At 40.0% G+C, this 21,467-nt stretch overlaps 5 protein-coding genes across 7 annotated transcripts in view; 4 read left to right on the forward strand and 1 right to left on the reverse strand.

The window, feature by feature from the left end:
- The first annotated feature begins 934 nt into the window (after nt 1-934).
- On the forward strand, nt 935-7,938 carry LOC106315505. Its single transcript, XM_013753248.1, has 24 exons — nt 935-1,119; nt 1,228-1,336; nt 1,425-1,589; nt 1,669-1,837; nt 1,931-2,023; nt 2,227-2,376; nt 2,449-2,488; nt 2,589-2,646; nt 2,733-2,815; nt 3,046-3,144; nt 3,257-3,372; nt 3,504-3,622; nt 3,815-3,885; nt 4,374-4,479; nt 4,654-4,793; nt 4,907-5,065; nt 5,347-5,450; nt 5,693-5,868; nt 6,428-6,617; nt 6,729-6,828; nt 7,012-7,180; nt 7,311-7,393; nt 7,480-7,556; nt 7,637-7,938. The coding sequence occupies exons 1-24, from the start codon at nt 1,048-1,050 to the stop codon at nt 7,806-7,808; spliced, it is 2,820 nt and encodes a 939-aa protein (XP_013608702.1). The 5' UTR covers nt 935-1,047; the 3' UTR covers nt 7,809-7,938.
- A 213-nt stretch (nt 7,939-8,151) lies between these two features.
- Nucleotides 8,152-9,515, forward strand: LOC106315509. Its single transcript, XM_013753255.1, has 6 exons — nt 8,152-8,427; nt 8,496-8,549; nt 8,625-8,705; nt 8,799-8,868; nt 9,031-9,119; nt 9,217-9,515. The coding sequence occupies exons 1-6, from the start codon at nt 8,278-8,280 to the stop codon at nt 9,349-9,351; spliced, it is 579 nt and encodes a 192-aa protein (XP_013608709.1). The 5' UTR covers nt 8,152-8,277; the 3' UTR covers nt 9,352-9,515.
- A 52-nt stretch (nt 9,516-9,567) lies between these two features.
- LOC106315507 (dentin sialophosphoprotein) lies at nt 9,568-11,991 on the reverse strand. 2 transcript variants are annotated; one of them, XM_013753252.1, is made up of 5 exons: nt 11,736-11,991; nt 11,467-11,655; nt 11,026-11,373; nt 10,344-10,931; nt 9,568-10,304 (listed from the first exon to the last, which is right to left on the reverse strand). In XM_013753252.1, exons 1-5 carry the CDS (start codon nt 11,928-11,930, stop codon nt 9,654-9,656), a joined length of 1,971 nt encoding a protein of 656 aa, XP_013608706.1. In that variant the 5' UTR covers nt 11,931-11,991; the 3' UTR covers nt 9,568-9,653. The 2 variants fall into 2 exon arrangements, with proteins under 2 accessions (XP_013608706.1, XP_013608707.1); XM_013753253.1 differs by having other exon boundaries at nt 9,568-10,288; nt 10,328-10,931.
- Nucleotides 11,992-12,631: 640 nt separating this feature from the next.
- LOC106315506 (phototropin-2) lies at nt 12,632-17,796 on the forward strand. 2 transcript variants are annotated; one of them, XM_013753249.1, is made up of 21 exons: nt 12,632-13,383; nt 13,472-13,654; nt 13,738-13,829; nt 13,927-14,134; nt 14,423-14,624; nt 14,729-14,799; nt 14,885-14,991; nt 15,080-15,129; nt 15,217-15,321; nt 15,399-15,458; nt 15,536-15,625; nt 15,700-15,776; nt 15,869-15,953; nt 16,042-16,122; nt 16,202-16,305; nt 16,421-16,470; nt 16,613-16,719; nt 16,803-16,925; nt 17,014-17,178; nt 17,275-17,415; nt 17,494-17,796. In XM_013753249.1, the coding sequence occupies exons 1-21, from the start codon at nt 12,875-12,877 to the stop codon at nt 17,608-17,610; spliced, it is 2,727 nt and encodes a 908-aa protein (XP_013608703.1). In that variant the 5' UTR covers nt 12,632-12,874; the 3' UTR covers nt 17,611-17,796. The 2 variants fall into 2 exon arrangements, with proteins under 2 accessions (XP_013608703.1, XP_013608705.1); XM_013753251.1 differs by having other exon boundaries at nt 17,275-17,410; nt 17,494-17,570.
- A 723-nt stretch (nt 17,797-18,519) lies between these two features.
- The window catches only part of LOC106318085 (formin-like protein 13), a 6,342-nt gene continuing 3,394 nt past the window's right edge, over nt 18,520-21,467 (forward strand). The window contains 4 exon segments of the mRNA XM_013755938.1: nt 18,520-18,731; nt 19,021-19,721; nt 19,875-20,096; nt 20,183-21,377. Coding sequence (XP_013611392.1) covers nt 18,659-18,731; nt 19,021-19,721; nt 19,875-20,096; nt 20,183-21,377 — 2,191 coding nt within the window. The 5' untranslated portion in view covers nt 18,520-18,658.

The following is a 21,467-nucleotide window of genomic DNA, read 5'->3' on the forward strand; positions in this document are numbered from 1 at the left end:
TATAATAGTATTAATAGAAAATCGTTTTTAATTATTTATATTATAGATAATTCTTATTATTATTAATTTTAATCACTTATTTAATCAGATATATTTTAAATTCGTTTTTATTTTTGACTAATTTATATAATTTATTGATTAAGGGTATAAATGATTTATTATTAATTTTAAATCACTTTTTAATAAGATAGATTTTAAATTCGTTTTTATTTTTTGACTAATTTATATAATTATTCATTAAGGGTATAAACGATATTAACCGCTCTAACTTTTAACGTGAGAGCTCCGTTGCAAAAATTTACTTCACAAATAATAGTATAGATTTTAATCACTTATTTAATCAGATATATTTTAAATTCGTTTTTATTTTGACTAATTTATATAATTTATTCATTAAGGATATAAACGATTTATTATTAATTTTAAATCACTTTTTAATAAGATAGATTTGAAATTCGTTTTTATTTTTTGACTAATTTATATAATTATTCATTAAGGGTATAAACGATATTAACCGCTCTAACTTTTAACGTGAGAGCTCCGTTGCAAAAATTTACTTCACAAATAATAGTATAGATTTTAATCACTTATTTAATCAGATATATTTTAAATTCGTTTTTATTTTGACTAATTTATATAATTTATTCATTAAGGATATAAACGATTTATTATTAATTTTAAATCACTTTTTAATAAGATAGATTTGAAATTCGTTTTTATTTTTTGACTAATTTATATAATTATTCCATTAAGAGTATAAACGATATTAACCGAAGGGTATAAACGATATTAACCGCTATAACTTTTAACGTGAGAGCTCCGTTGCAAAAATTTACTTCGCAAATAATAATATAGATTTTAAATATTTGATTTTAAGTTTTGTTAATTAAACAAAATTTGTTTAATTTATTTATTATTTTTGACTTGTTGGAAGACTGAAGAAAAAGCAATTTGTGGGGAAAAAAATACAGTTGCTAGTGTAGGAATTGTTGCGAGAGGCAAGATCAAAACCCTACTTCGATCGATCACTAGGAGAAGAAGAAGACGATGCCTAGATTCGGGGCTGGGAACAGATCCGTCTCCAAGCTCGTGATCACCATCTGTGTTGCTGCTATCCTGGTACACGATTCCTTCCTTCGATCCATCCGTATAATCTGTTCATGATTTGGTTTCGGAATTTGCAATTCTCATTTCTCAATCGACTTTGCTTGATTTGTTCGTGACCAGTTCTTGCCATCTCTATCGTATGGAGCTCCACGTGGAAAGAGTTCTGTGTTTTCCTTGTTCAATCTCAAGGAAAAGAGCAGGTTTTGGAGCGAGTCTGTCTTTCGTAGCGGTACGTTATGTTCTGTTCTATCTGCTTGGTTTTGGATTTTCATGTGACATCATTACCCTTTTCATAACACTTGTTTGATGTTTATCAGAGTTTGCTGATCTGGAGTCTTCAGCCCACTCGAACTCCGGTGTGGTGAATTACACAAAGGCAGGAACCATTGCGAGTTACCTAGAGCTTATGGAAGTTGATGCTGTCTATCTCCCTGTGCCTGTCAATTTCATTTTCATTGGGTTTGATGGAAAAGGAAACCAAGGTAAATTACATTCTCTGTCTGTTCAGGCTTTTCTTTGAGATTTGGAGTCATCATTTGATTTTCTATTTTATTTCCATAGACTTCAAACTTCTTCCTGAGGAACTTGAGCGTTGGTTCAGTAAACTTGATCACGTGTTCGAACACACGCGAGTTCCTCATACCAAAGAAGTTCCCAATCCCTTCTACAAGACTAACATTGAAAAGGAGTTGAGACACCATCTTCCTATCATCAGTCGCCTCAACTACAAGTATAGTCATCTTTTTTGGCTGTTCATTCGCAATGGTGGTGTTGGTTTTATTTACCTAGACGATAAATTGGGGATTTATTTTCCTTTTGTCAGCTTTTCTGTTCATGCTATACAAATGGGGGAAAAGGTGACACAAGTAATCGAACGCGCCATCAATGTTTTAGCACGCAAGGATGACGTTTCTAGGTAATGCAGTTTGTCTTGTGGAAGTCCGTTACTGGTTAGTTTTATGCAGAGAGATCTGAGCCTGCATACCAATTGTTTCTGGAAACTTTATTTCACTCGTCATAGCTGGTTGCAACTTTTTTTTGTTTAAGTGGTGTTGTCTGATTCTCAGTTTTGGTGTCATATCTAAATGATTCTATCTCTATTTTTATCCTTGGTGACAGAGATGAGGAAAATGGTCTAAGACAAGTTGATGTTGAGATGATGGAATTCATTTTCTCTAGCCTTGTCGAATATTTTCATCTCGGGGATGCATACAATGTATTTGTTCTGAATCCTAAACGTGATATTAAAAAAGGCATATATGGATACCGGTGAGCACCTGTCGTATCATTTTATTATATTACGGACAAAGAACATACAAGACTTACAAATGGATTTTGCAGGAGAGGGTTTTCAGACTCCGAGATATCTTATCTGAAAGAGGTGATTCTAGTTCTCTCAAGTGATCTCTTCGGTTAAGTTTTCTGTCAAGTTCTTGTATGTCAATGGCAAGTTCATATGACTCTTTTTATTCTTTTCGCAGAACAAGGACGTTATTAAAAAACTTCTTCAGTCAGGAAAGCCGTCAGAAACTATTTTAGGTAGAGAAAGGCAAATAACAGCGATTTTTTTCCATTGATGATTTACATTCCAGTTTCTTATCTGATACCTGCTGGATATGTTGTAGCATTTGATATGGTGAGGAAGCCATTGTACCAGAAACATCCAATGCTTAAATTTTCCTGGACAAATGCGGAGGAGACTGATATGGTTTGTTATTTTTGCTGCACATTCAAGTTTTTTTATTCCATTGATTAGCCTTAATGTTTGTAAGATATGGCAAAAGCTTATTATGGCATTTTGTTTAGTTCTGTGTGGTCGTTTCAGAGACTATACTCATATTTGAGAACCAGACCCTTTGTTCTGTAGAATTTCCGTTCAGTTATGTCTTACAGTGTTGGCTATTTGTGTTACAGTGTTGATTGTTGTCTTGCTTTCAGGCCGAGTGGTACAATGCATGCCAGGATGCTCTTAACAAATTGGAACAGCTATCCCATGGTAAAGATGCAGCCGAGCTCATTCAGAGTAAGGTTTTGCAGGTATCGATCTTCTTTTATTTTAGCTCAATACTATCTGGTCCCAGAACTTTTATTCTAAATAGATTTCCGTACATGTGATTAACTTTGAATTTTTCTGAATGGAAATTTCAAGTTGCTTCACGGGAAGAATGAAGATATGAAGATTTTTCTGGAAAAGGGTTTAAAAGCTGGAGATATTAGCAATCTTAACGCAGAATGTCTGACTGATACTTGGATCGGAAAGGGCAGGTTGATTTTCTGAAGCTCTCAATGCATGTGTGTACATGTATTTAACCTTTTATTTCTGGCTTAGAGCGCCATCTTATGCGTGGCAACAAATGACAAAGAGTTTTCATGATTTTGTGAATACTTCCTGTCAGGTGGGCATTCATCGATTTAACTGCTGGCCCTTTTTCGTGGGGACCTTCTGTCGGTGGGGAAGGAGTGCGGACGGAACTTAGTTTGCCAAATGTGGGAAAGACCATTGGTGCAGTTGCAGGTACTGTTCGCAATAAAATCTTCTGCATTGTGGCTCCTAAGTAGTAAACCTCGTGACTATTGACCGTACTTTCAAATGTACAATTCTAGTAATCTATGGACACCTCTCTGCCATTCTCTGGCATTCCTTCATTTGCACAAAACGTTTCCTGAATTTCCGTTAATTTTGTGTTCACGATTTTTTTCTTGCTAGAAATATCTGAAGATGAAGCAGAAGAAAGACTTCAAGTTGCAATTCAGGATAAATTTTCTGTATTTGGAGAGGTGTGTTTTGGTTGGTGGAATAAGAAACCATTGGATTTCATCAAAATAGCTTTATCATGGGAGTCCTGGAGTTTTCTTTGGGCCCTGTTGTACTCCAGTACAAACAAAAATATGAGTAACAAAAAAAAGTTGAACAACCAAATCCCTAGTACTTTGGAATTACAGCAGTGGGAGGCTTACCATAAGATAGTGATCATCTTAGACAATTATAGAATTTGGGTATAGGACTCAGGGATTCTTAAGATTAAGGAATCATCTTAGACAAAGCTCCACGAAAACTAGCTTCTCTATATTACATGACCTATAGAGGTGAACATGTTACTTGCTAAGTAAGGATCTAGATTCTTGAGCTGTATTTTCCTTGAGGCTGATACCTGTGGGATAAATGTACATGTGTTCCTGCGTACAATGTCTCTGAGTTATGTTTTCATTTATCTTTCTGAAATTATTTTCGCCCACACTTCTAACTATTGCTCTTGTTTTCTCAGAAAGATCATCAGGCTGTTGACATTCTTCTAGCGGAGATTGATGTATATGAACTATTTGCTTTTAAGCACTGCAAGGGAAGGAAGGTGAAGCTTGCTCTTTGTGAAGGTGCTTCTTTTCTCTATATCTGCTTTATAAGTCTTAGTTTTCATGTACGATCGTATTTTCTATTCTGTAATTTCAGAAAGTAATCCGCACAGCACCCACATCATTTTCTTGAGTAATTGTTTCGATGATTTTTTTTGTGCCTTTTCCTCACTGTTTTCACTTTTCGTGTCCTAGAACTTGATGAGCGGATGCGGGATTTGAAAACTGAGCTGCAGTCACTTGAAGGAGATGCACATGATGAGGTTCATCAGAGAAAAGCCATGGAGGCACTCAAACGAATGGAGAGCTGGAATTTGTTTAGCGATGAACATGAGGTATTTACCATCCCTTCCTGGTTTGAGTATTCTTTCAGTAAGGGGATTGGAATCATAATGCTTCGGTTTTTATAAGAAAGTGTGACACTTACATCGTGATGTCGACTGCACAGGAGTTCCAAAATTACACAGTTGCACGAGATACTTTCCTTGCACATTTAGGTGCTACTCTCTGGGGATCCATGAGACATATAATATCCCCCTCAGTTGCCGATGGTGCATTTCATCATTATGAGAAGATCTCTTTTCAGCTTGTCTTCATCACACAAGAGGTATGTTCATGCCAAATGGTTTAAAGGATTCCCATCAGATCAAGTTTATTTTGGTGAGAACTTTTATAAATCGTATGGTCTAAAGTCACGAGGATGAAGACCTTTATGAGATGACGGAAACGTAAGATTATAGAAAATATTGTCATTTTCTTTCAAGATGTTATGTAACTTGCTACTAAGCATATTCGATTCATCTTACCAGTAACTTTGCCTGAGTTTTTCAGTCTAGTTTCTATTGATGCTGAAAAGAGGTTGTCACCCTGTTATTTTATTTTATGTAGAAAGTTCGACAAGTCAAGCAGCTGCCAGTTGATCTCAAGGCTCTTATGGATGGACTTTCTTCACTGTTGTTACCTTCTCAGAAACCTATGTTCAGCCAACATATGTATGCACTGAAATCTTAGTCCTGAAAACAAGCGTTACAACCGCCTATATAACTTATTACCATTAGGCTTGATCTTTCTGACCTATTTGATAAACTGTGGTTAGAACTTAGAACTAGTAGATTGTCTTGGCAACCATAAAGAGAGAGATATTTAGGAGTCTTATCGTATATTATCTTTCTTTTCCTCTTATTTCTAAACGCATCTTCGAATTATAATGAAATGTCAATAACAATTGTGATAGGTTAACCCTATCTGAAGATCCTGCCTTGGCTATGGCATTTTCAGTATCCCGAAGGGCAGCTGCTGTGCCTCTATTGCTTGTCAATGGAACTTACCGGAAGACAGTTCGTTCATATCTCGATTCATCAATCCTCCAGTACCAGTTACAGAGACTGAACGATCACACTTCCCTTAAAGGTCAGCTATGTAGCCGAAATTTTCTCTGTTATATAAGTATTTTTGTTTTGAAGTTGCTACCATTAAATTTGCTTTGTTGGGGCACCTTTTTTTTTTTTATAAAAGAAGCCTTTTTGTAATCTACGCTTGAAACTAATTTGCTACCAGGAAAACTGATTTGATGTTCCTGATGTCTGTCTAAAAATATTAGTGTAGACACTATGGCCAAGACATCTATATAGATGGTTACTGTTGAGAAACTATGAGGACTGTTCTTCGTTTTGCATATGTATTTCAAATTTCCGTCCTACAGTAGTATGCCGTCGTTAGACAACTGCATAAGATCTGAGCTACGGTATTATTCATTGTCCTCAAGTTGTGACATATTTTTACTACCGTCTTCATTTAGACTTGATCCATTTGGGAATTAGCTCCTTTCCTACTGCTCAGTCAATTTCATTTCAGCTGTCTGTTTATCACGTTATATGTTTTTTTTTTGTCTACTGGATCTCATGCATTGGTTGATGTGGATCCATAGTGACTGACATTGACACTGTGAGCTATCCTTGTTATAACTCAGGAGGCCATGCCCACAGCAGGGCTACTCTTGAAATCCCTATCTTTTGGCTCATCAATGGGGATCCGCTGCTGATTGACAAGCATTATCAAGCAAAGGCGCTTTCAAATATGGTCGTTGTTGTTCAATCGGAGGCATCTGCATGGGAGAGCCATTTGCAATGCAATGGTCGATCACTTTTATGGGATCTAAGGTTTTAACACACATGTTAGCAGCTTTTTATTAGCAGAGTTTTAGTGATAGGTCTAATTAGATTTTGGCATCATGAATCAGTTTTTCCTTATTCCTTGTCTTTGTAACATAGGAGCCCGGTGAAAGCGGCCATGGCTTCTGTTGCTGAACATCTAGCCGGATTGCTTCCTCTTCATCTTGTCTACAGTGTAGCTCATGAAAGTGCAATTGAGGTATGGAGTTATTCTTACAGAGTACACTAAATAGCATTGCTTTGTAATTATATGATTTTTTTTTCGTTTGCTGGTAACTTCTGCAAGCTTGTGAAACCTAGCACAAACACTGATTATAATCTTCAGCTAAAAGAAGAAGCTGATGGTCCGTCTAAGCATCTTTAAAAAAATTGTGTTTAACAGGACTGGACATGGTCAGTGGGTTGCAATCCATTTTCAACAACTTCTCAAGGTTGGCAGATATCGCAGTTTCAATCTGATACAATTGCCCGGAGCTATATGATTACGGCGCTTGAAGAGTCAATACAAGCAGTGAATTCAGGGATTCATCTTCTGCGGCTGGAGCGAACGAGTATCCTTTGGATTTTTTCTTTATGCCTGCAGTTAGAGTAGAGGTTATGAGTTATTAACTATGAGGAGGTTTTATTGTCTGCTCGTCTTTATATATATGCTAGTGTTAATATCCTTGACTCAGAAACAAGATGAAAAATCGTTTAAAATCTTCAAATCGAGGGAACGTGAGCTGATGAACAAGTACAAGTACGTGATCAGCCTATGGAGACGAGTGAGTACACATACATTGCTTTATTTTACTTTTCTTTGGTTCATAAAGTACAAGTACGTCAAATAATTATATCATAATGTTATCAGCTTTCGAATATTGCGGGAGAGACGCGTTATGGAGACGCAATGAGATTTCTGTATACCTTAGAGGAAGCCACGAGCGGGTTAGTAATACACCTTTTGCACCTGCTGTTGTTATAGGAATGGTTTTGCTAACCAGTCGGGCCCTTTTCTTTTGTATCAGATTCGTAAGAGAAGTGAATGCAACAGTGGAGGTTTTGCACCCAATTCACTGTTCAAAAGAGAGGAAGGTGAAAGTGGAAATGGACATGACGACAGTTCCCGCCATGCTCGTAGTTCTGATACTTCTTTACGCTGCCTTCAAGCCAAGAGCTCCTAAGCCAAAGATCAACTGACGTTTTAAAATGTAAACGAAGAATCAAAATCCCATACAACCCTTTTTTTTTGTCCCTTTATTAAACAGTGAAGTTCATCACTCTTTTTGTATCTTCGCTTGGGCAAGAACTATTGTAATCTGTTATCTGATTCAGTTGCAAAAGTATAGGATTCAAAAGTATAAAAAACGTGACTGACGAAGATGGTGCTTAGAAAAGATTGTGTGAACAGTAAATAGACAAGGCTGAAAGAACTTTGACAAAAAAAAAGAGACAAGACTGAAAAGCCTAACTTGTGGTTGGGTCAGGAGTGGGCCCCACTGGAGACAACGAGAACAGCATCTTTAACCAATCTCGAAAAAACAAAGATTCGTAAGAAAATAATAGAAAATTTTGGTTCTGAGAGGCTAGAAAGTTCCGGAGACATCGGAGGAACCCTAGATTAAATGAGAAGGAGAGAGTGAGGAGAGGAGAGAGAGAGAGTAAAATCATGGAGGAGGAGAAGAAGAAAGAGGGATCGTATAGGTACTGGGTGAGAGAAGCCACAGCGGACGCAGCTCCTCCTCCTCCGCCACAGAAGCTCACCAACAACGACGTCGTCGCTTCCAATGCTCCTGCCCTCGGCTCCCTATGGAATCAGGTTCGCTATTCCATTTTCATCAGTTAAAGTTCTTGTGTGCATTCTCTTAATTTTCCTTGTTTACATAGGCTGGCACTTGGGAGGAAAAAAATATCACGAAATGGGCCACTGATCGATTAAAGGTTTCTTCTTTCTTTCTTTCTTTTCCCCTTATTGTTCTTTCTCTTTCAAAGTGTTAATATGTTTTGTACTCGCAGGAGCTGCTGGTGTCAGTGGGTTCATTGCAATTCTCTTCTGGAAAAGCTGAGATTATAGATGTTAACAGATGTGTTGGAGATGTGAGTTTTCTCCTTTTCATCTTTGTGTTGTTCTCTATGTTTGTCCTTGAATGGGTGATGATGATCCGTTGGTTGTTCCTCTCCCCTCGCTAGGCTTTCTTGGTCACAGTCCGGAACAAGAAAAGAGTTGGCTATACTTACGAGCTTTCCCTCAAAGTCCAAGGTAAAGACTCTCCACTGGCGTCACCATTTTGGCTTTTAGAAGCTCTGATATTAAAATGTATTCCATTTGAGTTATATAGTTGATACTTATCTTCTCGTAGTCGTTGTTCGTGTAAACAGTACTTGCTTTTTCCATACGTTTTATGTTTGGTGATTTACTCAGGAGAGTGGTCTTTTGAAGAGGACACGAAAAAGGTGAAGGGGAGTCTCGACATTCCTGAGTTCTCATTCGGCGAGCTTGATGATCTTGAGGTAACGTTTATGCTAGAGAGTTTTTGATATGGTTGGGAAGAGGATGATTAGGATATTTGGACACTGATAAACGGCGTACACTTTGCGCAATGAGCAGGTGAACGTGAAGCTCAGTGAAGACAAAGAGCTTTCCCAGAAACTGAAGCAGCAAGTTGGGTTGGATATGAAGCAGTTCCTGGAGCCTATACGCCTGAAACTTGGCCAGTTCGAGCAGGAACTCAAAGATCGATAGTGATTGTTTCTTTCCATTTCATATTAGCAATTTTCTGTTGGCATCGAGAACTTGGTTAAAACATAACACTGTATCTTACAGTTTACCTTGAATTCATGCTTCATCTGTTTACCAACACTTCCACGTTTATTGTCTAAATTCAGTTCATCAATGAACTTTTAGTCCTTTTTTATCTAACGGGAAATGCTTCAAACCAGTGAACGTCAATAACTTAAATAAAGAGCACAAAATGTATAACTAACACAAAACCCGCAGAGGAATACATAATTTGAAGAGCTTTTTTAGATCTGTTACAATCCAACTCATTCTTCACTTTTCTTCTTTCTGCTTGGCTCGCTCAATGCCTTCTTAGCCCTTTTCCACTCGCTCACAGAAGTCTCGCTTCTCATAAAAGCGCAAGTCTCCCCTGATCCAATCTCTCTCCTAATCGGCCTCTTCACACCCAATCTACTTCCTCCACTCACATTCTTAGCCTTCAGAGTCTGCTGATTCTCTTTTAAACTTCTCAGAGGGGTACTACTACTAGCCCCGTGGACTCCCGCAGCCTCGACACCATTGGCACTTCCACTCTGGTTAGAGTAGGTGAACTGGCCATCTCCACTGTTGTTCACTCTATCTGCTTCGGTCTTCTCAGGAGGTAAATTCGGGAAGAGTTGAGTAATACTGAATGAAGCATTCTGGTCCCTAACCAGCTGAGTCCAAGAAGCCTTCTGAAGCCATAATGAACCTCCTGCTGACTTCTTAGAAGCTTCCAATTGTCCTTTCTCTGTCTCTTCTTCGTCCATATCATGATCTAAGCTTTCATTTTCTGCATTCAAATTCTCTGCTGCATTCTCATCCTCTTCCACGTTCAAACTTCCATCCTCACTGTCGCCCTCGGTGCTTGCTGCAAGTTCCTCTGTTTCAGCATCCACATTTATGTCAGCAACGTCAGTATCTTCTGACACTGAGTGGTCTGAACCTATAACGCCAATATCTTCTGACTCTGAGTGTTCTGAACCGTCAACATCAGCATCTTCTGACTCTGAGTGGTCTGAACCTACACCGTCATTATCTTCTGACTCAGAGTGGTATGAACCTTCAATGTCAGCATCTTCTGACCCTGAGTGGTCCGAAACTACAACGTCAGCATCTTCTGACTCTAAGTGGTCTGAACCTTCAACGTCATCATCTTCTGACTCTGAGTGGTCTGAATCTACAACGTCAGTATCTTCTGACTCTGAGTGGTCTGAACCTTCAACGTCGGTGTCTGATGCAGGTTGTACTGCTTTACTGGAGCTAACATCCGGCAAGAAACTGGATACGCTAAAGTTACTGCTGTTTCCATTGGCCACAAGTGCTTTCCAGGAAGACTTTTGAGACCAGGAAATATTGTCATTCGCCTTCTTGACGCCTGTTGTTCTGCTTGGTTCATCCGGATCGACTTCAGAAGGTTTCTTCTTTTCACGTATGGCCTGTGAACCTTCCTGTCTTCCACTTCCCTCTGGGATGATTGGCTGCCTCTTCTTGTTTGGATGAAGGTGGTTCCCCTTCTGTCCCTCAGTATATCCTTCTGCTGGTGTTTGATCGAGCATTGATTTCTGAGTTAAGATAAAATAAAAGAGCCAGATCAGGGATAATGTATATGCCACACTATTAGGTAAACGAAAACTAAAAAACATTAGCTACAAGTACCCGTTTTCTTGACAAGTTACTCAGCTCAGCGTCCATCATGTCCTTCCCATTAGATACCACATTGATCAAAATGTTATCTTTGGTATCTACGATGATGTCATCTTTCTCACTGATGACGCTGTCGTCTTTCTGAAGAAGCTTATTCATCACGGAGTTCATAATATTCACCTCTTCTACGTTTATCCCCACATTAAGCGCTTCCACATCACGGGCATGAGTTTCCTGAGGCGTGAGAGAAGCAGAATGCTCTTCACAATCGCAAAAAGTCTTGGGAAGAAGAGACGGCACCGCAACACGCTGGAAGCTATACTTATGTTTGCCAGTTCCACTTAGTGGCATAGCTTTCACCTGCACCAAAACCAAAGTCATCTCAACCCTAATCCCCAACTCCAAGTTACTACTACTACTACCTTAGATGTAACAGATGAGCTTTTTAGGTACCTTTCTGAGTCTGGGAAAGAAGATGTTAAGGTGAGTGGAAGGAGGTGACTCCTCGGGGGCTTTAACAGTGTCATCAGAAGAAGCAGAAACAGAAGCTGACTCTGCCCATTCCCTCTTCAAGCGAGCCATGTAATGCTCTTTGGCTTTCTCCAGCCGCAGCTTCCCTCCTTTCCACTTACATCCATTGTACTGCCAAAATCGAATCACGGTTAAGAACAATAGAGAGCAGGGAATAAGGAAAGAGAAGGAGGCGGATCGAATCAGCTCACCGTGGAGAAGAGCTTAGTGAGTGAGTTCTCGGAGGCGGGAGAGAAGTCGATGTAAGCAAAGGAGCGACCTTTGGTCCTGACAAATTCGACAGCTTCGACGGAACCCATGGGAGAGAAGATCTTGAGAAGATCGTCTCTCCCGACGCTTTCTCCTAATCCTCCGACATGAAGCCTAACGCCGCCGCCGCCCTCCATTGTTTTTCTTTCTCTGCTGCTTCAGTTTCTTCCTCTCTTCCCCTAGTCTCTCTCCCTCATTAATATGATAAGGCCCATTATTAAAGGTCATAATGGGCTTTAAGTGGGAAAAGAACAGGCCCACTAACATCCCTGATGAGGTTTTTGCTTATGGGGTGGGGTCCGCCTTAATTAATTTATCGACCATTATTTGAAAGCTGAAACAGACGGTGAATGAATAGACGCAAGACAAAATTGTTGTTTCGTCGTCTGCGAAAGCATCCTGGGAGAAAGACGATACACACAGTGTTCGTCTTCCGTCTAATCAAATGGCGCATGTGCTACTCAGACACTCGTAAGTTACTGAGTTCTATCTAATTTTCACTTTATGATATTACAGTTACCGAACCTGAGAAGCAGGTGTGTCGGTTTGTCTGCTTTTTTTCAAATCAATTATTGCAAATGTGAATAGAGAGTGTAATAAATTCAAGATGATGAAGAAATTACAAAAGAGGGGAATGATGAACAAGAGTGCACGTATTTAGGGTAAACATAGGGTGTGGTCCTTCCTTCATGGGTCCATGTGAGTTTTTAATAGACGAAAGCGATGTCTATCCCTCCGCATCGCTCATTTGCAGCCTCAGAAACATTATTGTACAGTTGTGAGTTTTCAACTATCAAAGCTTTCTCATCGTCTTTGCTCCTATTAAAGCCATGTACTATATATCCAGAGTTGCAGCTGATAAAGCTACACGTCTGGTCTTTATTTATTTTCGTTTTATTTTTATTATCAACTTCAATCTTTCTTTAACGTGTTTCTTGATTGCTTTCAAACACCTTTAATGCCATTTATTGGATGTTCCCGGTACCAGGTGTGTCATCTACCTATCTAACTCTGTGGTGAACTTGTCTGGTTTTGATTTGTAGCCTCTGTTTCGCCAAAAGAAAGAGAATAAAGAAACATTATGGAGAGGCCAAGAGCCCCTCCGTCTATCTTCACGGATTTAGAGCCATTAAGTGAACGCAAATCCCTTGAGGTTTTCAACCCCTCGAGTGGTAAAGAGGTAAACGGATCAGCTTCAGCTTCTTCTTCATCAAAGCCTCACGATGAAAATGGAAAAGGAAGCAGCAGTAAGTGGATGGAGTTTCAAGATACTGCAAAGTTAGCAGAGAGAACTGCCGAGTGGGGTTTATCAGCTGTTAAGCCTGACTCAGGAGAAGATGGCATTAGTTTCAAGGTGTCTAGTGAAGTGGACCGAAGCAAGACGTCTAGGAGGTCATCTGAAGAATCATCATCTTCTGAATCTGGGGCCTTTCCTAGAGTGTCGCAGGAGCTCAAAACCGCTCTTTCCACGTTGCAGCAGACTTTTGTCGTCTCTGATGCTACACAGCCACACTGTCCCATAGTATATGCCAGCAGTGGATTCTTCACCATGACTGGTTATTCTTCGAAAGAGATTGTTGGAAGAAACTGGTACGTCTCCTCTCATAAAATCTTTTTTTTTTCTAGTTTCATCCATGATTGATACGTAGCATGATATTGATTTTGAAACCCATGGCAGCCGGTTTCTGCAAGGGCCTGACACAGACCAGAAAGAGGTTGCCAAAATCAGAGATGCTGTCAAGAATGGAAAGAGTTACTGTGGAAGGCTCTTGAACTACAAAAAGGACGGAACTCCCTTTTGGAATCTTCTCACAATCACTCCTATTAAGGATGACCAAGGCAACACCATCAAATTCATTGGGTACCTCCCCCTTTTTTTCCTTTATTAGTTAACTGTCTCCTCTACCAATCATTCTCACGCTTCCGTCTTCTCCTGTATTGCAGGATGCAGGTTGAAGTAAGCAAATACACAGAAGGCGTGAACGATAAAGCATTGAGGCCTAATGGACTCTCCAAATCCCTGATCCGATATGATGGTTTCTGCTTCCCTCTATAGAATTAACGAATTTTTCTTTTCTTTTGTGTGATAAGAACAATGAATGTTAACATGTCATGATTTTGATGTTGGTTCAGCTCGCCAGAAGGAGAAAGCTTTGGATTCCATTACTGAGGTCGTGCAAACAGTGAGACATCGCAAGTCTCAAGTGCGAGATTCAGTGAGCAATGATGTAATGGTGACGCCTGGTAGTACTACTACCACTACACCTGTTAGACAAGCTATACAACCAGATGAGGCTTCAAAGTCAGCCAGAACACCTGGACGTGTTTCTACTCCAGCGAAGTGAGTCTTTTTCACCCCCATATCCATGATAACTCGTAAACATTAAATCCTTAAAGGCATGTATCTTGCTCACAAAAGTGTGATGGAAGTGCCAGCATTTTGCTGAAAGCAACTTGTTTGATATCATTGCCAAACTCCAGTTGCTGCAATGTCCTACTCTATTCTATTTATTTGTTGTGTACTTTTGTAACCTTGTGCTAAGCCTTAGAATGTATTCTCTAACATATTCTGAAAGCTGTAGATATATACCCTGAATGATTTTTTGATCAACCCTCATGCAACGTGCAGGTCAAAGAGCAAATCACTTGATGCTCCTAGTGTGGAACCTGAAGAATTGATGTTGAGCACAGAAGTAATAGAGCCGAGGGACAGTTGGGACCGTTTAGAAAGAGAAAGGGATATTCGTCAAGGGATTGATCTGGCTACCACTCTTGAGCGCATAGAGAAGAATTTCGTCATCAGTGATCCTCGTCTTCCTGATACTCCTATTGTATGTTTATTTCAGTCATATATCGATTATATTAGTCAAGTGTGCTGCTATGTTGGCATAGACATGTGGTAAACATATAATGATGCAAATTGTTTTCTCTGCAGATATTTGCATCAGACAGCTTTCTTGAACTGACAGAGTATACACGTGAGGAAATTTTGGGGAGAAACTGTCGGTATGTGAATATTCTTCTCCTTGTACCTTTCACTCATGAGATTCATCATGCCGGATATGAAGATGTGCAAAGTGGTTGGCCTCAGGTTTCTTCAGGGGCCAGAGACAGATCAAGCGACTGTCCAGAAGATAAGAGACGCAATTAGAGAGCAAAGGGAGATAACTGTCCAGTTGATAAACTACACGAAGAGCGGTAAGTTATCTGATAATGAACATTTTCAAATAATTCTCCTGCAAATTTTCAACTGCAGATGCTCATCAGTCCTCTGAATCATTTGCAGGAAAGAAATTCTGGAACTTATTCCACTTGCAACCTATGCGTGATCAAAAGGTCGCCATGAGATTATTATGTCTAGATTCAGATACTTGAAATTTTTTTTTGATATTTTGCTGACTACATGAATTTTTTCATCACCAGGGAGAGCTTCAATACTTCATCGGTGTGCAGCTTGATGGAAGTGATCATGTGGAACCTCTCCGAAACCGTTTATCTGAGAGAACAGAGATGCAGAGTTCTAAACTGGTACTTAGTTCATATCCTTCTGCGCTTTTAAAAAAAAAATCTCTTTTCCATCAGAGGAGACTTATCACATTGTTCAGGTGAAAGCTACAGCAACAAATGTAGATGAAGCTGTCAGAGAACTTCCAGATGCTAATATGGTAAGTTTCATTAGTTCATGGTTACTTAACAAAGATGCAAAGGTATAAAATGCAATCGATCTTTGATGTGTGTTTAGCGGCCTGAAGACCTGTGGGCTGCACACTCAAAACCTGTCTATCCTTTGCCTCACAAGAAGGAGAGTACGTCCTGGAAAGCAATACAGAAGGCATGCATCAAACTACATTACTGTTTTACTTTGTTTCTGTCATCCTGTTTTGATTGCTATAGTCTCCTTTGTAGATCCAAGCAAGTGGAGAAACAGTAGGACTACACCATTTCAAGCCAATAAAACCGTTGGGCTCTGGTGATACTGGCAGGTACCATAATAGTAAACTTGATGTAAAAATATGTTCTAGTCTCCTTTTACTTTGTATATACTTACATGATTTTGCTTCTATGGGATACATAGTGTCCATTTGGTTGAACTGAAAGGCACAGGTGAGTTGTATGCCATGAAGGCAATGGAGAAAACCATGATGTTGAATCGTAACAAGGTATATGATGGAGAATGAGTTCCCTTTTCATCCTAAAAATGAAATTTTCTATTATACCTCTCATTGACAACGTGCAGCTTTTATACAGGTTCACAGAGCATGCATCGAAAGAGAAATCATTTCCCTTCTGGATCATCCTTTCCTTCCCACTCTCTACGCTTCCTTTCAGGTAATTTTTTTCTACTTTTTTGTTTCTGATCATTTCAGCTCCTGCTTCTCATTGCTAAAGCGTTATGTTCTGGCCCCAGACATCTACGCATGTTTGTTTGATTACAGACTTCTGCCCCGGTGGAGAGTTGTTTGCACTGCTTGACAGACAACCGATGAAATTTTTGTCGGAGGATTCAGCAAGGTACTCACTCTAATTTGCTCCATTATGTGTGACACAAGATCCACTGGTCAGAAGCATATATCAATGTGGTGTTCTTACCCGTATGAGTAACTCTAATTAGTTTCTTTGTCATCAGGTTCTATGCAGCAGAGGTCGTTATTGGCTTAGAATATCTTCACTGCTTAGGTAACAAATAGTGAAATGAATCCTTGTCTCTGTTAATCTAAACATTTCTTGTTTATACATTTAGCCACACGCCTTGAGTAGTCTTTTCCTCCAATCATTCTAGCAGTTTCGTTTAAAATAAGTATATATGCTCCATAAACAGGAATAGTGTACCGAGACCTGAAGCCTGAAAATATACTGCTCATGAAGGATGGACACATTGTATTAGCAGACTTTGATCTATCATTCATGACGGCCTGCACACCCCAGGTACTTGTGTTTTTTAACTCCAACTCCATTTATTTACTGATAATATAAAGATATGTGATACTTAGGAGAATTATTGTGTGCAGCTTATTATTCCACCTGCACCTAGCAAACGAAGGAGATCCAAGAGTCAACCATTACCGACATTTGTTGCAGAACCAAACGCCCAGTCAAACTCGTTTGTAGGGACTGAAGAATACATTGCGCCTGTACGGTCATGCACTTAATGTTTTATCTCTTCATTTGCAGCTGCTGTCCTCAATGCGTGTCTATTCATAGTTTACCTAATCATTACAGGAGATAATCACGGGCTCTGGGCATACGAGTGCTATTGATTGGTGGGCACTAGGTATCTTGTTGTATGAGATGCTTTATGGTCGCACACCTTTCAGGGGTAAGAATAGGCAGAAAACATTTGCCAACATCTTGCACAAAGATCTCACCTTCCCCAGCAGTATCCCTGTGAGCTATCTATCTATCCATCTATCTTGTAACAACATGTTTGTCTTGCAAATGAAAAAAAAAAACAAATACTAATTTAACCATGAATTGGTGCAGGTAAGTCTTGTAGGTAGACAGTTGATCAACATGTTGCTAAATAGAGATCCAAGCAGTCGGTTAGGATCCAAAGGTGGGACAAATGAGATAAAACAGCATGCTTTCTTCCGCGGGATCAATTGGCCTCTCATACGAGGCATGGTAGGACTATAACTTTCATATATTACTTCATGTCCATACAGTCGTGTTTGTCGGCTAACACATGTAGAGTGATTGCAGAGCCCTCCACCATTGGAAGCACCGTTGCGTATAATAGAGAAAGATCCGAAAGCCAAAGATATAAACTGGGAAGATGATGGGGTGCTTGTGAATTCTATTGACATTGATCTCTTCTAAACAAACACCGACTCTTTCCGTTCTTCTGCCTTTGAGACTCATTTTAGTGCATACCTCTTCTTCTCAATAAAGCAAAATGGTGTTGTATTCTAGTTGCTTACATGTTATATATGTAATAATACATCAGACATAAGAGGTGGTGTTGTATTCTAGTTGCTTACATGTTAAACACACAATTTTCCAATGCTTTTAAATCTTCAGATCATCGGCAAATCAACCAAGTTAATATTTGTTAAGATGTTGTTTCGCACCTTTTTTTTTTTACTCTGTCACACATTGGAAAATAGGAATAATTCATCTGACTTGAGCCCCCCTAAACTGACGTCTAAAATAGGAGAAACAGAATGCCCATCAAAGTAGTTTATTAACGGACTGATCAGAGTTTAGTTTTTGGATAAAAATAGCCAAACTCACTATTTTTAGCAAATTTTATACTAACATCATTTTATATTTGGATTGAACGTCTGATACTAAGAATCTACAACACCATTAGAGAAGTTGAACATGGCAAGGATCTCTACAAACAGAACAAACACAAAACAGATCAGAATTATGCTAAAACAGAACCGAACTGGCTAAGTAAAGTTATGCTAAAAGCCTAAAAAGGAGCTCCTATAGTTATGAACCATTATTATTCTTTGAACTGAAGGTCTGAAACTAAGAACCAATAAAGAAGTTGAAAAGAGCCAGGATCTACTACTACTACACTGCATGAAAAGAGGAGTCTGCTCTTTAGGCATAGGCGGGCTTTACGCATGGGCCTAAATAAAAAGCCCATTAAAATAAAAACGGCCTTAGAGAGATTAATGCCGATGCGTCCGTAGATGAGAAGACACGTGGCACGACGAAAGAGATGGCGGCTGATAATGGGATCCACGTCGTCAGTAAAACGCGCCAGAAGAAGCTGACCTTCTCCTCTTCCTGGATACAACACCATTTTTACATCTCCTTCTTCCTAACAGATTTCAAAAAAAAAGTAAACACAAAGGTCGTCGATTCTGTGTCCAACGAGAAGAAGAAGAAGAAGGGGGTTTAGGGTTTTGATTCAATGGCCTTGTTTCGCAAATTGTTCTACCGCAAGCCTCCAGATGGTTTGCTCGAGATTTGCGACCGAGTTTTCGGTCTGTTTCTCTCTATTCTCTGTCTGATTCTACTTCCCGGTCTTATGAATCTGAGTGTCTGAAAAAATCGAGGCTTTCTATGTTCATTGCTACCTTCTGTGAAATTAGATCGTTTTTGTCTTTGATCTAGGTCAAATATTGATCTGTGATCTTCTACTTTCCCAGAAAGTTGATAGCTTTAGCAATGTTTGTGTGTCTGCGATAAAAATAGGATTTTTTAAAATTTTAAATCATGATTGGCTTTTAAGACACTGATACTGAAGACAAATGTTTTATCTTTATTTTGCAGTGTTTGACTGCTGCTTCTCCTCCGATTCTTGGGAAGAAGAGAACTACAAAGTTTACATGGCGGGAGTAATCAACCAGCTGCAGGAGCACTTCCCCGATGTATCCTCTCTTGTCTTTAATTTCCGTGAAGTGGGTACTCGTAGCGTGATGGCTGATGTCTTATCAGAACACGGCTTGACCATAATGGATTACCCTCGCCACTACGAAGGCTGCTCTTTATTGCCTGTGGAAGTCATGCACCATTTTCTCCGCTCGAGTGAAAGCTGGCTCTCGCTTGGCCCAAGTAACTTGTTGCTTATGCATTGCGAGCGAGGGGCTTGGCCTGTTCTGGCTTTCATGCTAGCTGCGCTGCTTATATACAGGAAGCAGTACAGTGGCGAGTTAAAGACTTTGGATATGATCTACAAGCAGGCTCCGCGTGAGCTTCTGCAGTTGTTCTCGCCGTTGAACCCTATTCCTTCTCAGTGTCGATATCTACAGTACGTGTCTAGAAGGAATCTGGTCTCTGAATGGCCTCCTCTGGATAGGGCTCTCACTATGGACTGTGTTATTTTGAGATTTGTTCCTGATGTGAGTGGACAAGGAGGCTGCCGCCCAATCTTCCGGGTCTATGGTCAGGATCCGCTTTTTGTTGATGATAAAAAGCCCAAGCTTTTGTACTCCACTCCTAAGAAAGGCAAACACCTTAGGGTCTATAAGCAGGTATTGTTCACGGCAGATTCATAATCATAACGTGACCTCTGGCCTAGCATATGATAGATAAAAGCCAAATTGCATCTTCATCTTATGATCTTAACTAGAGAGATCATTTTGATCATTGATCAGCCTTCTGTTGCATTTTATTTGGTTTTGCAGGCAGAATGTGAATTAGTCAAGATTGACATCAATTGTCATGTTCAAGGTGATATCGTGATTGAGTGCCTCAGTTTGAACGACGACCTGGTAAGAGAGGTCATGTTGTTTCGAGTGGTTTTCAACACAGCTTTTATTAGATCAAACATCTTGATGCTTAACCGTGACGAAGTAGACACATTATGGCATATTAAAGACCAATTCCCAAAGGGGTTCAGAGTTGAGGTATGTACTCATATTCTCTTTACATGTTATGCGCGGCTACTCCTTTTTAGCTTAGTAACTTACAAAGAGTACTTTTCTGCGTGAAGCTTCTCTTCTCAGATATGGATGCTGCCTCGTCTGTTGACGTCATGGATTTTTCGTGCTTGGAGGAGAAAGATGGTCTTCCAATAGAAGTTTTTTCCAAAGTTCAGGAGCTCTTCAATCAAGTTGACTGGGCTGATCAGACGGATGCCACTCGCAATATGCTTCAGCATTTAGCTATTGCAAATGCTGTCCATGAAAGACCAGAGGGGGGGAATTCAAGCCCAAGACTACAAGGGTTAAGCCCCAAAAGTATCCATGATTTAGTGAAACAGGCAGCAATGGATAGTAATGCAAAGTTAAAATTGTCTTCAGTGTCCGAGGTTGAAACGGTGGACTCACCGGAGAAACAACCTACTGGTACAGCCAAGAAGTTTATAGCAGAAGATACGCATTCTGTCCTTCAGATAAGTAGCCAGGATGCAACAAAGTTGTCAGGTCAAGAGTCCCCTTCTCTCAAGCTTGTGCATCATTCTGCAACGGTTAAACCTTTTGTGGACGGTTCTGAATTCTCTGAAAAAGCACAGGAAAATAATGGGAAAGTGGTCTCATTTGCGTCTTCCACGCCGCCACTACCTCATCCTACTATAACATCGTTGGCTCCAGTAGCAGCACCTCCCCCTCCTTCACCTCCTCCGGTTCCAACTGTTGCTTCTCAACCGTCAGAAAAGTTGCAGCATTCTGTTGTCCAACCGGCTGAAACAGTTTCACAGGGAAATTCGTGGGTGTCATTAGCTGGCTCTACATTTCATCAAACAACTCCAAACGAAAAACATCCCGTGACACTGCCTCCAACTTCTCTTGCATCCGATGTTTCTCCTCAGGAGTCTTCTAGAATAACAAAATCATCGTCGGTTCTGCCATCTGCTACATTATCAGCTGATCCTACCAAACCTTCCCAAGCTGAGACATCTGGTTCTTTTTGTCCTGCTTCACCTCCAATAGGAGCTCCCAATGATGTGGCTTCACCTCTTGGACAACCGGCGAGATTACCTCTTCCAGTGTCTAAGTCAGACAAAACACATGGGTTACCTCAACCGCCACCTCCTCCCCCTCCTACTCCTCCTCCAATGCAGTATTCAGATCAGAACACAGTCGCTGCAGTTTCCCCTCCTATACCATCCCCAGCACCAGCTATCGCTGCCTCTCCAGTGTCTAACTCAGACAAAACACATGGTTTACCCCGACCGCCACCTCCTCCCCCACCTCCTCCTCCAATGCAGCATTCAGACGAGAATACAGTCGCTAGAGTTTCCCCTCCTGTACCACCCCCAGCGCCAGCTATAGCTG

Source organism: Brassica oleracea, chromosome C9, assembly GCF_000695525.1.
Source record: "Brassica oleracea var. oleracea cultivar TO1000 chromosome C9, BOL, whole genome shotgun sequence".
Taxonomy (NCBI): domain Eukaryota; kingdom Viridiplantae; phylum Streptophyta; class Magnoliopsida; order Brassicales; family Brassicaceae; genus Brassica; species Brassica oleracea.

Excerpts from the sequence above, each read along its gene's own strand:
- LOC106315505 (XM_013753248.1), top strand. The coding sequence starts at position 1,048 with ATGCCTAGATTCGGGGCTGGGAACAGATCCGTCTCCAAGCTCGTGATC. Across the intron at positions 2,024-2,226 it reads CGCAAGGATGACGTTTCTAG|AGATGAGGAAAATGGTCTAA; the intron begins GTAATGCAGTTT and ends CCTTGGTGACAG. Across the intron at positions 5,869-6,427 it reads CGATCACACTTCCCTTAAAG|GAGGCCATGCCCACAGCAGG; the intron begins GTCAGCTATGTA and ends GTTATAACTCAG.
- LOC106315509 (XM_013753255.1), top strand. The coding sequence starts at position 8,278 with ATGGAGGAGGAGAAGAAGAAAGAGGGATCGTATAGGTACTGGGTGAGA. Across the intron at positions 8,428-8,495 it reads TCGGCTCCCTATGGAATCAG|GCTGGCACTTGGGAGGAAAA; the intron begins GTTCGCTATTCC and ends TTGTTTACATAG. Across the intron at positions 8,550-8,624 it reads GGGCCACTGATCGATTAAAG|GAGCTGCTGGTGTCAGTGGG; the intron begins GTTTCTTCTTTC and ends TTGTACTCGCAG.
- LOC106315507 (XM_013753252.1), bottom strand. The coding sequence starts at position 11,930 with ATGGAGGGCGGCGGCGGCGTTAGGCTTCATGTCGGAGGATTAGGAGAA. Across the intron at positions 11,656-11,735 it reads TCACTAAGCTCTTCTCCACG|TACAATGGATGTAAGTGGAA; the intron begins GTGAGCTGATTC and ends CGATTTTGGCAG. Across the intron at positions 10,305-10,343 it reads CTGATGTTGACGGTTCAGAA|CACTCAGTGTCAGAAGATAC; the intron begins CACTCAGAGTCA and ends ATAGGTTCAGAC.
- LOC106315506 (XM_013753249.1), top strand. The coding sequence starts at position 12,875 with ATGGAGAGGCCAAGAGCCCCTCCGTCTATCTTCACGGATTTAGAGCCA. Across the intron at positions 13,384-13,471 it reads GAGATTGTTGGAAGAAACTG|CCGGTTTCTGCAAGGGCCTG; the intron begins GTACGTCTCCTC and ends AACCCATGGCAG. Across the intron at positions 14,625-14,728 it reads GTCTTCCTGATACTCCTATT|ATATTTGCATCAGACAGCTT; the intron begins GTATGTTTATTT and ends TTTTCTCTGCAG.